Raw genomic sequence first — 14635 nt, 5'->3', positions numbered from 1 at the left:
AAGACTCCTGTTTATATATGGGTAATATACACAACGGACTAGAAGGTAAAGACTCCTGTTTATATATGGTTAATATACACAACGGACTAGAGGGTAAAGACTTCTGTTTATATATGGGTAATATACACAACGGACTAGAGGGTAAAGACTCCTGTTTATATATGGGTAATATACACAACGGACTAGAGGGTAAAGACTCCTGTTTATATATGGGTCATATACACAACGGACTAGAGGGTAAAGACTCCTGTTTATATATGGGTAATATACACAACGGACTAGAGGGTAAAGACTCCTGTTTATATATGGGTCATATACACAACGGACTAGAGGGTAAAGACTCCTGTTTATATATGGGTAATATACACAACGGACTAGAGGGTAAAGACTCCTGTTTATATATGGGTAATATACACAACGGACTAGAGGGTAAAGACTCCTGTTTATATATGGGTAATATACACAACGGACTAGAGGGTAAAGACTCCTGTTTATATATGGGTAATATACACAACGGACTAGAGGGTAAAGACTCCTGTTTATATATGGGTAATATACACAACGGACTAGAGGGTAAAGACTCCTGTTTATATATGGGTAATATACACAACGGACTAGAGGGTAAAGACTCCTCTACTGACACATATATGTTTATATATGGGTAATATACACAACGGACTAGAGGGTAAAGACTCCTGTTTATATATGGGTAATATACACAACGGACTAGAGGGTAAAGACTCCTGTTTATATATGGGTAATATACACAACGGACTAGAGGGTAAAGACTCCTGTTTATATATGGGTAATATACACAACGGACTAGAGGGTAAAGACTCCTGTTTATATATGGGTAATATACACAACGGACTAGAGGGTAAAGACTCCTGTTTATATATGGGTAATATACACAACGGACTAGAGGGTAAAGACTCCTCTACTGACACATATATGTTTATATATGGATAATATACACAAGGCAATAGAGAAGTATAATATGGAATCATCCAAGACTGGTAAAGACATAGATTTTTTTTTTTTTACCTTTATTTAACCAAGTCAGTTAAGAACAAATTCTTATTTTTAATGACGGCCTAGGAACAGTGGGTTAACTGCCTGTTCAGGGGCAGAACGACAGATTTGTACCTTGTCAGCTCGGGGGTTTGAACTTGCAACCTTTCGGTTACTAGTCCAACGCTCTAACCACTAGGCTACCCTGCCGCCCCTACGCTCTAACCACTAGGCTACCCTGCCGCCTCTACACTCTAACCACTAGGCTACCCTGTCGTCCCTACACTCTAACCACTAGGCTACCCTGCCGTCCCTACACTCTAACCACTAGGCTACCCTGCCACCCCTACGCTCTAACCACTAGGCTACCCTGCCGCCCCTACTCTCTAACCACTAGGCTACCCTGCCGTCCCTACACTCTAACCACTAGGCTACCCTGCCGCCCCTACACTCTAACCACTAGGCTACCCTGCCGCCTCTACACTCTAACCACTAGGCTACCCTGCCGCCTCTACACTCTAACCACTAGGCTACCCTGCCACCCCTACACTCTAACCACTAGGCTACCCTGCCGCCTCTACACTCTAACCACTAGGCTACCCTGCCGCCCCTACACTCTAACCACTAGGCTACCCTGCCGCCTCTACACTCTAACCACTAGGCTACCCTGCCACCCCTACACTCTAACTACTAGGCTACCCTGCCGCCTCTACACTCTAACCACTAGGCTACCCTGCCACCCCTACACTCTAACCACTAGGCTACCCTGCCGCCTCTACACTCTAACCACTAGGCTACCCTGCCGCCTCTACACTCTAACCACTAGGCTACCCTGCCGCCTCTACACTCTAACCCAGGCTACCCTGCCACCCCTACTCTCTAACCACTAGGCTAACCTGCCGCCCCTACACTCTAACCACTAGGCTACCCTGCCGCCTCTACACTCTAACCCAGGCTACCCTGCCACCCCTACTCTCTAACCACTAGGCTACCCTGCCGCCCCTACTCTCTAACCACTAGACTACCCTGCCGCCTCTACACTCTAACCACTAGGCTACCTGCCGTCCCATTATTGGCACCCTTGATAAAGTAACTAAATACTTTTGTTTAATGTATAAACGGAGTAGACCGAACATTAGCAACACTCCCCCTCATAGCTTTCACCTGGTCAGTCTATGGCATGGGAATAGCAGGTGTCCTTAATGTTTTGTAATCTCAGTGTATATTTTTTTTTTTTTTTAAATATCTGCACAAAAATATAACATGCAACAATTTCAACGATTTTACTGAGTCACAGTTCATAGAAGGAAAGCAGTCAATTTAAATAAATTCATTATGGCACTAATCTATGTATTTCTCATGACATGGCCAGGGGTGCAGCCTTGGGTGGGCATAGGCCCACCCACTGATGAGCCAGGCCTAGCGAAACAGAAAGAGTTTTTACCCACAAAAGGACTTTATTACAGACAAAACTACTCCTCAGTTTCATCAGCTGTCTGGGTGGCTGGTTTAAGACGATACTGCAGGTATAGACGCCGGATGTGGATGTCCTGGGCTGGCCTGGTTACACGTGGTCTGCGGTTGTGAAGCCGGTTGGACTTAGTGCCAAATTCTCTACAACTACGCTGGAGGCAGCTTATGGTAGAGAAATGAACAACAGATCTGGTGGACATTCCTGCAGTCAGCATGCCAATTGCACGCTCCCTCAAAACTTGAGACATCTGTAGAATTGTGTGACAAAACTGCACATTTTAGAGTGGCCTTTTTATTATCCCCAGCACAAGGTGCACCTGTGTAATGACCATGTTGTTTAATCAGCTTCTTGATATGCCACACCTGTCAGGTGGATGGACTATCTTGGCAAATGAGAAATGATCACTGACAAGGATGTCAACAAATGTGTTTACAAAATTTGAGAGAAATAAGCTTTTTTTTTGTGCGTATGGAACATTAATGGGATCTTTTATTTCAGCTCATGAAACATGGGAACATTTTGCATTTAAATTTTTTTGTCCTGTATTAATATGCCATTTATCCAAAGCGACATAGTTATGCGTGCATACATTTTACTTATGGGTGGTCCTGGGTATCGAACCCACTACCCCGGGCGTTACAAGCACCATGAATTACCAACTTAGCTACGAAGGACCACAAAGTCTTCTGACTTGAACCCCATTGAGAACCTGTGGTTTGAATTGAAGAGGATAGTCGATAAGTGCAGACCGACAGATATCAAGGATCTGGGTGGAGTCTGTATGGAGGAACGGTCTAAGATCCCTCCCAGTGTGTTCTAGAATTCATCAAACATCTGGTAGGATTCTGTATGGTCTAAGATCCCTCCCAGTGTGTTCTAGAATTCACCAAACATCTGGTAGGATTCTGTATGGAGGAATGGTCTAAGATCCCTCCCAGTGTGTTCTAGAACTCGTAAAACATCTGGTAGGATTCTGTATGGTCTAAGATCCCTCCCAGTGTGTTCTAGAACTCATAAAACATCTGGTAGGATTCTGTATGGAGGAATGGTCTGAGATCCCTCCCAGTGTGTTCTAGAACTCATAAAACATCTGGTAGGATTCTGTATGGTCTAAGATCCCTCCCAGTGTGTTCTAGAACTCATAAAACATCTGGTAGGATTCTGTATGGTCTAAGATCCCTCCCAGTGTGTTCTAGAACTCGTAAAACATCTGGTAGGATTCTGTATGGAGGAACGGTCTGAGATCCCTCCCAGTGTGTTCTAGAACTCATAAAACATCTGGTAGGATTCTGTATGGAGGAATGGTCTAAGATCCCTCCCAGTGTGTTCTAGAACTCATAAAACATCTGGTAGGATTCTGTATGGAGGAATGGTCTAAGATCCCTCCCAGTGTGTTCTAGAACTCATAAAACATCTGGTAGGATTCTGTATGGAGGAATGGTCTAAGATCCCTCCCAGTGTGTTCTAGAACTCATAAAACATCTGGTAGGATTCTGTATGGAGGAATGGTCTAAGATCCCTCCCAGTGTGTTCTAGAACTCATAAAACATCTGGTAGGATTCTGTATGGAGGAATGGTCTAAGATCCCTCCCAGTGTGTTCTAGAACTCATAAAACACTTTAGAAAAAGGCTGTGTCATTATCCTGGCAAGCAGAGGGTGTCAGAGTATTGAAAACAGGGGTGTCAATAATTTGTATGGATTTTTTTATTTTATTAGTTGTTAAACAAAATCTCTTTCTGTAATTATAAAACAATCTAATGGTCCCATTATTTGGAGCAATATAGTGTTTGTATTATGCTAATCCTCATCAGGGGTGCCGATAATATTTCCCCTATCTTTCTATTATACTAATCAGGGGTGCCGATAATATTTCCCCTATCTTTCTATTATACTGATCAGGGGTGCCCATAATATTTCCCCTATCTTTCTATTATACTAATCAGGGGTGCCGATAATATTTCCCCTATCTTTCTATTATACTAATCAGGGGTGCCGATAATATTTCCCCTATCTTTCTATTATACTAATCAGGGGTGCCGATAATATTTCCCCTATGTTTCTATTATACTAATCAGGGGTGCCGATAATATTTCCCCTATCTTTCTATTATACTAATCAGGGGTGCCCATAATATTTCCACTATCTTTCTATTATACTAATCAGGGGTGCCGATAATATTTCCCCTATCTTTCTATTATACTAATCAGGGGTGCCGATAATATTTCCCCTGTTTCTATTATACTAATCTTTATCAAGGGTGCCAATAATTATGGACCTGACTGACATATTTACAGCGATATAGTTTTTTACAGAATGTAACATATACATTTATAAATAAAACAATAACATGAGCAATGGACTTGAGGATATAACCTCCTGTACAGGCAACATATCAGGAAATATAATACCTTTTGACGTAATCTATATGAAATACACCGTAACATGAGATCTGACTGGCAATGTAACTGAGAGGACTGCTGTTGTTCCCTGATGAACTCTACATGTCTCCCCCTGGTGGCCAGTGGTCAGTACTGCATGTCTCCCCCTGGTGGCCAGTGTTCAGTACTGCATGTCGCCCCCTGGTGGCCAGTGTTCAGTACTGCATGTCTCCCCCTGGTGGCCAGTGTTCAGTACTGCATGTCTCCCCCTGGTGACCAGTGTTCAGTACTGCATGTCGCCCCCTGGTGGCCAGTGTTCAGTACTGCATGTCTCCCCCTGGTGGCCAGTGTTCAGTACTGCATGTCTCCCCCTGGTGGCCAGTGTTCAGTACTGCATGTCTCCCCCTGGTGACCAGTGTTCAGTACTGCATGTCTCCCCCTGGTGACCAGTGTTCAGTACTGCATGTCGCCCCCTGGTGGCCAGTGTTCAGTACTGCATGTCTCCCCCTGGTGACCAGTGTTCAGCACTGCATGTCTCCCCCTGATGACCAGTGTTCAGTACTGCATGTCTCCCCCTGGTGACCAGTGTTCAGTACTGCATGTCTCCCCCTGGTGACCAGTGTTCAGTACTGCATGTCTCCCCCTGGTGACCAGTGTTCAGTACTGCATGTCTCCCCCTGGTGGCCAGTGGTCAGTACTGCTGTTGTTCCCTGATAAAACTCTGCATGTCGCCGCCTGGTGACCAGTGTTCAGTACTGCATGTCTCCCCCTGGTGACCAGTGTTCAGTACTGCATGTCTCCCCCTGGTGGCCAGTGGTCAGTACTGCTGATGTTCCCTGATAAACTCTGCATGTCTCCCCCTGGTGACCAGTGTTCAGTACTGCATGTCTCCCCCTGGTGACCAGTGTTCAGTACTGCATGTCTCCCCCTGGTGGCCAGTGTTCAGTACTGCTGTTGTTCCCTGATAAACTCTGCATGTCTCCCCCTGGTGACCAGTGTTCAGTACTGCATGTCTCCCCCTGGTGACCAGTGTTCAGTACTACATGTCTCCCCCTGGTGGTGACCAGTGTTCAGCACTGCATGTCTCCCCCTGGTGGTGACCAGTGTTCAGTACTGCATGTCTCCCCCTGGTGACCAGTGTTCAGTACTACATGTCTCCCCCTGGTGACCAGTGTTTCAGTACTACATGTCTCCCCCTGGTGACCAGTGTTTCAGCACTGCATGTCTCCCCCTGGTGACCAGTGTTCAGCACTGCATGTCTCCCCCTGGTGACCAGTGTTCAGTACTGCATGTCTCCCCCTGGTGACCAGTGGTCAGTACTGCATGTCTCCCCCTGGTGACCAGTGTTCAGTACTGCATGTCTCCCCCTGGTGGCCAGTGTTCAGTACTACATGTCTCCCCCTGGTGACCAGTGTTCAGTACTGCATGTCTCCCCCTGGTGACCAGTGTTCAGTACTACATGTCTCCCCCTGGTGACCAGTGTTCAGTACTACATGTCTCCCCCTGGTGACCAGTGTTCAGTACTACATGTCTCCCCCTGGTGACAGTGTTCAGTACTGCATGTCTCCCCCTGGTGACAGTGTTCAGTACTGCATGTCTCCCCCTGGTGACCAGTGTTCAGTACTGCATGTCTCCCCCTGGTGACCAGTGTTCAGTACTGCATGTCTCCCCCTGGTGGCCAGTGTTCAGTACTACATGTCTCCCCCTGGTGACCAGTGTTCAGTACTACATGTCTCCCCCTGGTGACCAGTGTTCAGTACTACATGTCTCCCCCTGGTGACCAGTGTTCAGTACTACATGTCTCCCCCTGGTGACAGTGTTCAGTACTGCATGTCTCCCCCTGGTGACAGTGTTCAGTACTGCATGTCTCCCCCTGGTGACCAGTGGTCAGTACTGCATGTCTCCCCCTGGTGGCCAGTGTTCAGTACTGCATGTCTTTTTCACAGTGTTGTAATTTAGCAGACACTAATCCAGAGGAATTTTACAGGAGCAATCAGGGTTAAGTGCCTTGCTCAAGATTTTGCACCTGGTCGGCTCAGGGATTTAGAACCAGCGACCTTTCGGTTACCGGGCCAACGCTCTTAACCGCCAGGCTACCTGCCGCCCCGTAGTCTGAGCTGTCTGTTGTTTAGTCGTTCACTGTGTGTTAGTTGTTCTGTGTGTGTGGGACTGCCTTGTAGCTGTCTGTCAGTTGTTCTGTGTTATGTGTGGATAGCTGTAGTGTGTATGTCTAGCTCTAGTGTGTGTGTATATAGCTGTAGTGTGTGTATATAGCTGTAGTGTGTGTGTGTCTAGCTCTAGTGTGTGTGTATATAGCTGTAGTGTGGGTCTAGCTGTAGTGTGTGTGTGTCTAGCTGTAGTGTGTGTCCTCTCTACAGGTAGTTTATGTGAGTTCCCCTTCCCCGTGCCTCCCGAGGCCCTGCTACCTGATGATGAGTGTTGTCTGGTGTTTGTAGTGGAGCTGAACAAGGGACCCTACGGACTGGGCATGGGACTCATAGACGGACTGGTGAGTAAAAGCAACTCAAATGGGATTTTTCCACATGTAAACAACAGGTGTAGACTAACACATGTAAACAACAGGTGTAGACTAACACATGTAAACAACAGGTGTAGACTAACACATGCTTTATAAACAACAGGTGTAGACTAACACATGTAAACAACAGGTGTAGACTAACACATGTAAACAACAGGTGTAGACTAACACAGGCTTTATAAACAACAGGTGTAGACTAACACATGCTTTATAAACAACAGGTGTAGACTAACACATGTAAACAACAGGTGTAGACTAACACATGTAAACAACAGGTGTAGACTAACACAGGCTTTATAAACAACAGGTGTAGACTAACACGTAAACAGCAGGTGTAGACTAACACATGCAAACAACAGGTGTAGACTAACACATGTAAACAACAGGTGTAGACTAACACATGTCAACAACAGGTGTAGACTAACACATGTAAAGAACAGGTGTAGACTAACACATGTAAACAACAGGTGTAGACTAACACATGTAAACAACAGGTGTAGACTAACACATGTAAACAACAGGTGTAGACTAACACATGCTTTATAAACAACAGGTGTAGACTAACACATGTAAACAACAGGTGTAGACTAACACATGTAAACAACAGGTGTAGACTAACACATGCTTTATAAACAACAGGTGTAGACTAACACATGCTTTGTAAACAACAGGTGTAGACTAACACATGTAAACAACAGGTGTAGACTAACACATGTAAACAACAGGTGTAGACTAACACATGTAAACAACAGGTGTAGACTAACACATGTAAACAACAGGTGTAGACTAACACATGTAAACAACAGGTGTAGACTAACACATGCTTTATAAACAACAGGTGTAGACTAACACATGTAAACAACAGGTGTAGACTAACACAGGCTTTATTAACAACAGGTGTAGACTAACACATGTAAACAACAGGTGTAGACTAACACATGTAAACAACAGGTGTAAACTAACACATGTAAACAACAGGTGTAGACTAACACATGTAAACAACAGGTGTAGACTAACACATGTAAACAACAGGTGTAGACTAACACATGTAAACAACAGGTGTAGACTAACACATGTAAACAACAGGTGTAGACTAACACATGTAAACAACAGGTGTAGACTAACACATGCTTTATAAACAACAGGTGTAGACTAACACATGTAAACAACAGGTGTAGACTAACACAGGATTTATAAACAACAGGTGTAGACTAACACATGTAAACAACAGGTGTAGATTAACACATGTAAACAACAGGTGTAGACTAACACAGGCTTTATAAACAACAGGTGTATGCTAACACATGCTTTATAAACAACAGGTGTAGATTAACACATGTAAACAACAGGTGTAGACTAACACATGCTTTATAAACAACAGGTGTAGACTAACACATGTAAACAACAGGTGTAGACTAACACATGCTTTATAAACAACAGGTGTAGACTAACACATGTAAACAACAGGTGTAGACTAACACATGTAAACAACAGGTGTAGACTAACACATGTAAACAACAGGTGTAGACTAACACATGCTGCATAAACAACAGGTGTAGACTAACACGTAAACAACAGGTGTAGACTAACACATGTAAACAACAGGTGTAGACTAACACATGTAAACAACAGGTGTAGACTAACACATGTAAACAACAGGTGTAGACTAACACATGTAAACAACAGGTGTAGACTAACATGTAAACAACAGGTGTAGACTAACACATGCTTTGTAAACAACAGGTGCAGACTAACATGTAAACAACAGGTGTAGACTAACACATGTAAACAACAGGTGTAGACTAACACATGCTTTATAAACAACAGGTGTAGACTAACACAGGCTTTGTAAACAACAGGTGTAGACTAACACATGTAAACAACAGGTGTAGACTAACACATGTAAACAACAGGTGTAAACTAACACATGTAAACAACAGGTGTAGACTAACACATGCTTTATAAACAACAGGTGTAGACTAACACATGTAAACAACAGGTGTAGACTAACACAGGCTTTATCAACAGCAGGTGTAGACTAACACATGTAAACAACAGGTGTAGACTAACACATGCTTTATAAACAACAGGTGTAGACTAACACATGCTTTATAAACAACAGGTGTAGACTAACACATGTAAACAACAGGTGTAGACTAACACATGCTTTATAAACAACAGGTGTAGACTAACACATGTAAACAACAGGTGTAGACTAACACAGGCTTTATAAACAACAGGTGTAGACTAACACATGTAAACAACAGGTGTAGACTAACACATGTAAACAAGGAATAGATACACAGTGAATAACGAACAACAATAACTGTTATATACAGGAAGTACCAGGTAATAACATGGCTATATACAGGAAGTATTCTTCTTTGGACACTGTGTTAACAACCCTCCAGGCAAGCCTCAATGCCATACAACTCTCCTTCCGTGGCCTCCAATTGCTCCAATTGCTCTTAAATACAAGTAAAACTAAATGCATGCTCTTCAACCGATCGCTACCTGCACCTACCCGCCTGTCCAACATCACTACTCTGGACGGTTCTGACTTAGAATACGTGGACAACTACAAATACTTAGGTGTCTGGTTAGACTGTAAACTCTCCTTCCAGACCCATATCAAACATCTCCAATCCAAAGTTAAATCTAGAATTGGCTTCCTATTTCGCAACAAAGCATCCTTCACTCATGCTGCCAAACATACCCTTGTAAAACTGACCATCCTACCAATCCTCGACTTTGGCGATGTAATTTACAAAATAGCCTCCAATACCCTACTCAACAAATTGGATGCAGTCTATCACAGTGCAATCCGTTTTGTCACCAAAGCCCCATATACTACCCACCATTGCGACCTGTACGCTCTCGTTGGCTGGCCCTCGCTTCATACTCGTCGCCAAACCCACTGGCTCCATGTCATCTACAAGACCCTGCTAGGTAAAGTCCCCCCTTATCTCAGCTCACTGGTCACCATAGCATCTCCCACCTGTAGCACACGCTCCAGCAGGTATATCTCTCTAGTCACCCCCAAAACCAATTCTTTCTTTGGCCGCCTCTCTTTCCAGTTCTCTGCTGCCAATGACTGGAACGAACTACAAAAATCTCTGAAACTGGAAACACTTATCTCCCTCACTAGCTTTAAGCACCAACTGTCAGAGCAGCTCACAGATTACTGCACCTGTACATAGCCCACCTATAATTTAGCCCTATCAACTACCTCTTTCCCAACTGTATTTAATTTATTTATTTATTTTGCTCCTTTGCACCCCATTATTTTTATTTCTACTTTGCACATTCTTCCATTGCAAAACTACCATTCCAGTGTTTTACATGCTATATTGTATTTACCTTGCCACCAAGGCCTTTTTTGCCTTTACCTCCCTTATCTCACCTTATTTGCTCACATTGTATATAGACTTGTTTATACTTTATTATTGACTGTATGTTTGTTTTACTCCATGTGTAACTCTGTGTTGTTGTATCTGTCGAACTGCTTTGCTTTATCTTGGCCAGGTCGCAGTTGTAAATGAGAACTTGTTCTCAACTAGTCTACCTGGTTAAATAAAGGTAAAATAAATAAATAAATAAAAGTACCAGGTAATAACATGGCTATATACAGGAAGTACCAGGTAATAACATGGCTATATACAGGAAGTACCAGGTAATAACATGGCTATATACAGGAAGTACCAGGTAATAACATGGCTATATACAGGAAGTACCAGGTAATAACATGGCTATATACAGGAAGTACCAGGTAATAACATGGCTATATACAGGAAGTACCAGGTAATAACATGGCTATATACAGGAAGTACCAGGTAATAACATGGCTATATACAGGAAGTACCCAGTAATAACATGGCTATATACAGGAAGTACCAGGTAATAACATGGCTATATACAGGAAGTACCAGGTAATAACATGGCTATATACAGGAAGTACCCGGTAATAACATGGCTATATACAGGAAGTACCAGGTAATAACATGGCTATATACAGGAAGTACCAGGTAATAACATGGCTATATACAGGAAGTACCAGGTAATAACATGGCTATATACAGGGAGTACCAGGTAATAACATGGCTATATACAGGAAGTACCCGGTAATAACATGGCTATATACAGGAAGTACCAGGTAATAACATGGCTATATACAGGGAGTACCAGGTAATAACATGGCTATATACAGGGAGGTAATAACATGGCTATATACAGGAAGTACCAGGTAATAACATGGCTATATACAGGAAGTACCAGGTAATAACATGGCTATATACAGGAAGTACCAGGTAATAACATGGCTATATACAGGAAGTACCAGGTAATAACTGCTATATACAGGAAGTACCAGGTAATAACATGGCTATATACAGGAAGTACCAGGTAATAACATGGCTATATACAGGAAGTACCAGGTAATAACATGGCTATATACAGGAAGTACCAGGTAATAACATGGCTATATACAGGAAGTACCAGGTAATAACATGGCTATATACAGATACTAGGCAATAACATGGCTATATACAGGGAGTACCAGGTAATAACATGGCTATATACAGGGAGTACCAGGTAATAACATGGCTATATACAGGGAGTACCAGGTAATAACATGGCTATATACAGGGAGTACCAGGTAATAACATGGCTATATACAGGAAGTACCAGGTAATAACATGGCTATATACAGATACTAGGCAATAACATGGCTATATACAGGGAGTACCAGGTAATAACATGGCTATATACAGGAAGTACCAGGTAATAACATTAGAGATCACTCACAACGTTTCTTAACATTAGAAATCACTCACAACGTTTCTTAACATTAGAAATCACTCACAACATGTCTTAACATTAGAGATCACTCACAACGTTTCTTAACATTAGAGATCACTCACAACATGTCTTAACATTAGAGACCACTCACAACGTTTCTTAACATTAGAGACCACTCACAACGTTTCTTAACATTAGAAATCACTCACAACGTTTCTTAACATTAGAGATCACTCACAACATGTCTTAACATTAGAGATCACTCACAACGTTTCTTAACATTAGAGATCACTCACAACGTTTCTTAACATTAGAAATCACTCACAACATGTCTTAACATTAGAAATCACTCACAACATGTCTTAACATTAGAAATCACTCACAACATGTCTTAACATTAGAGACCACTCACAACATGTCTTAACATTAGAGACCACTCACAACATGTCTTAACATTAGAGATCACTCACAACGTGTCTTAACATTAGAAATCACTCACAACGTGTCTTAACATTAGAAATCACTCACAACGTGTCTTAACATTAGAGATCACTCACAACGTGTCTTAACATTAGAGATCACTCACAACGTGTCTTAACATTAGAGATCACTCACAACGTGTCTTAACATTAGAGATCACTCACAACATGTCTTAACATTAGAGACCACTCACAACGTTTCTTAACATTAGAGACCACTCACAACGTTTCTTAACATTAGAAATCACTCACAACGTTTCTTAACATTAGAGATCACTCACAACATGTCTTAACATTAGAGATCACTCACAACGTTTCTTAACATTAGAGATCACTCACAACGTTTCTTAACATTAGAAATCACTCACAACATGTCTTAACATTAGAAATCACTCACAACATGTCTTAACATTAGAAATCACTCACAACATGTCTTAACATTAGAAATCACTCACAACATGTCTTAACATTAGAGACCACTCACAACATGTCTTAACATTAGAGACCACTCACAACATGTCTTAACATTAGAGACCACTCACAACATGTCTTAACATTAGAGACCACTCACAACATGTCTTAACATTAGAAATCACTCACAACATGTCTTAACATTAGAGATCACTCACAACATGTCTTAACATTAGAAATCACTCACAACGTGTCTTAACATTAGAAATCACTCACAACGTGTCTTAACATTAGAGATCACTCACAACGTGTCTTAACATTAGAGATCACTCACAACATGTCTTAACATTAGAGATCACTCACAACGTGTCTTAACATTAGAGATCACTCACAACATGTCTTAACATTAGAGACCGTGCAGAAGGTTTCGTAAAGAGATACACATGGAGGTATATGTATATGTATATAGACCATATTCAATGCTGTGTATGACAGCACAATGGGGAATTACCTTTAAATGCTGCGTATGACGACACAATGGGAAATTACCTTTAAATGCTGCGTATGACGACACAATGGGGAATTACCTTTAAATGCTGCGTATGACGACACAATGGGAAATTACCTTTATATGCTGCGTATGACGACACAATGGGGAATTACCTTTAAATGCTGCGTATGACGACACAATGGGAAATTACCTTTAAATGCTGCGTATGACGACACAATGGGAAATTACCTTTAAATGCTGCGTGTGACGACACAATGGGAAATTACCTTTAAATGACGACACAATGGGAAATTACCTTTAAATGCTGCGTATGACGACACAATGGGAAATTACCTTTAAATGCTGCGTATGACGACACAATGGGACATTACCTTTAAATGCTGCGTATGACGACACAATGGGAAATTACCTTTAAATGCTGCGTATGACGACACAATGGGAAATTACCTTTAAATGCTGCGTATGACGACACAATGGGGAATTACCTTTAAATGCTGCGTATGACGACACAATGGGACATTACCTTTAAATGCTGCGTATGACAGCACAATGGGGAATTACCTTTAAATGCTGCGTATGACGACACAATGGGGAATTACCTTTAAATGCTGCGTATGACGACACAATGGGAAATTACCTTTAAATGACGACACAATGGGGAATTACCTTTAAATGCTGCGTATGACGACACAATGGGAAATTACCTTTAAATGCTGCGTATGTCGACACAATGGGGAATTACCTTTAAATGCTGCGTATGACAGCACAATGGGGAATTACCTTTAAATGCTGCGTATGACAGCACAATGGGAAATTACCTTTAAATGCTGCGTATGACGACACAATGGGACATTACCTTTAAATGCTGCGTATGACGACACAATGGGAAATTACCTTTAAATGCTGCGTATGACAGCACAATGGGAAATTACCTTTAAATGCTGCGTATGACGACACAATGGGGAATTACCTTTAAATGCTGCGTATGTCTAAATCCACCATCCCATTGAATCCCGGCCTTATACACTCATTTA

General features: G+C 42.2%; 1 protein-coding gene and 1 long non-coding RNA gene across 2 annotated transcripts in view; one reads left to right on the top strand and one right to left on the bottom strand.

Moving 5' to 3' along the window:
* Positions 1-14635, top strand: part of LOC118947746 (ras-associating and dilute domain-containing protein-like) — a 57568-nt gene that overhangs the window by 35565 nt on the left and 7368 nt on the right. The window contains exon 3 of the mRNA XM_036972879.1: positions 7321-7373. Within this exon, the coding sequence (XP_036828774.1) occupies positions 7321-7373 (53 nt within the window). The remainder of the gene's footprint in view (positions 1-7320; positions 7374-14635) is intronic.
* Positions 13628-14571, bottom strand: LOC118947747. The gene is made up of 3 exons (XR_005041924.1): positions 14382-14571; positions 13897-14238; positions 13628-13829 (listed from the first exon to the last, which is right to left on the bottom strand). It is a non-coding gene; the product is annotated as an uncharacterized LOC118947747 (long non-coding RNA).

This window comes from Oncorhynchus mykiss, unplaced genomic scaffold (genome assembly GCF_013265735.2).
Source record: "Oncorhynchus mykiss isolate Arlee unplaced genomic scaffold, USDA_OmykA_1.1 un_scaffold_196, whole genome shotgun sequence".
In the NCBI taxonomy this organism is placed as follows: Eukaryota; Metazoa; Chordata; class Actinopteri; order Salmoniformes; family Salmonidae; genus Oncorhynchus; species Oncorhynchus mykiss.
This window is presented reverse-complemented; position numbering and strand designations above follow the sequence as displayed.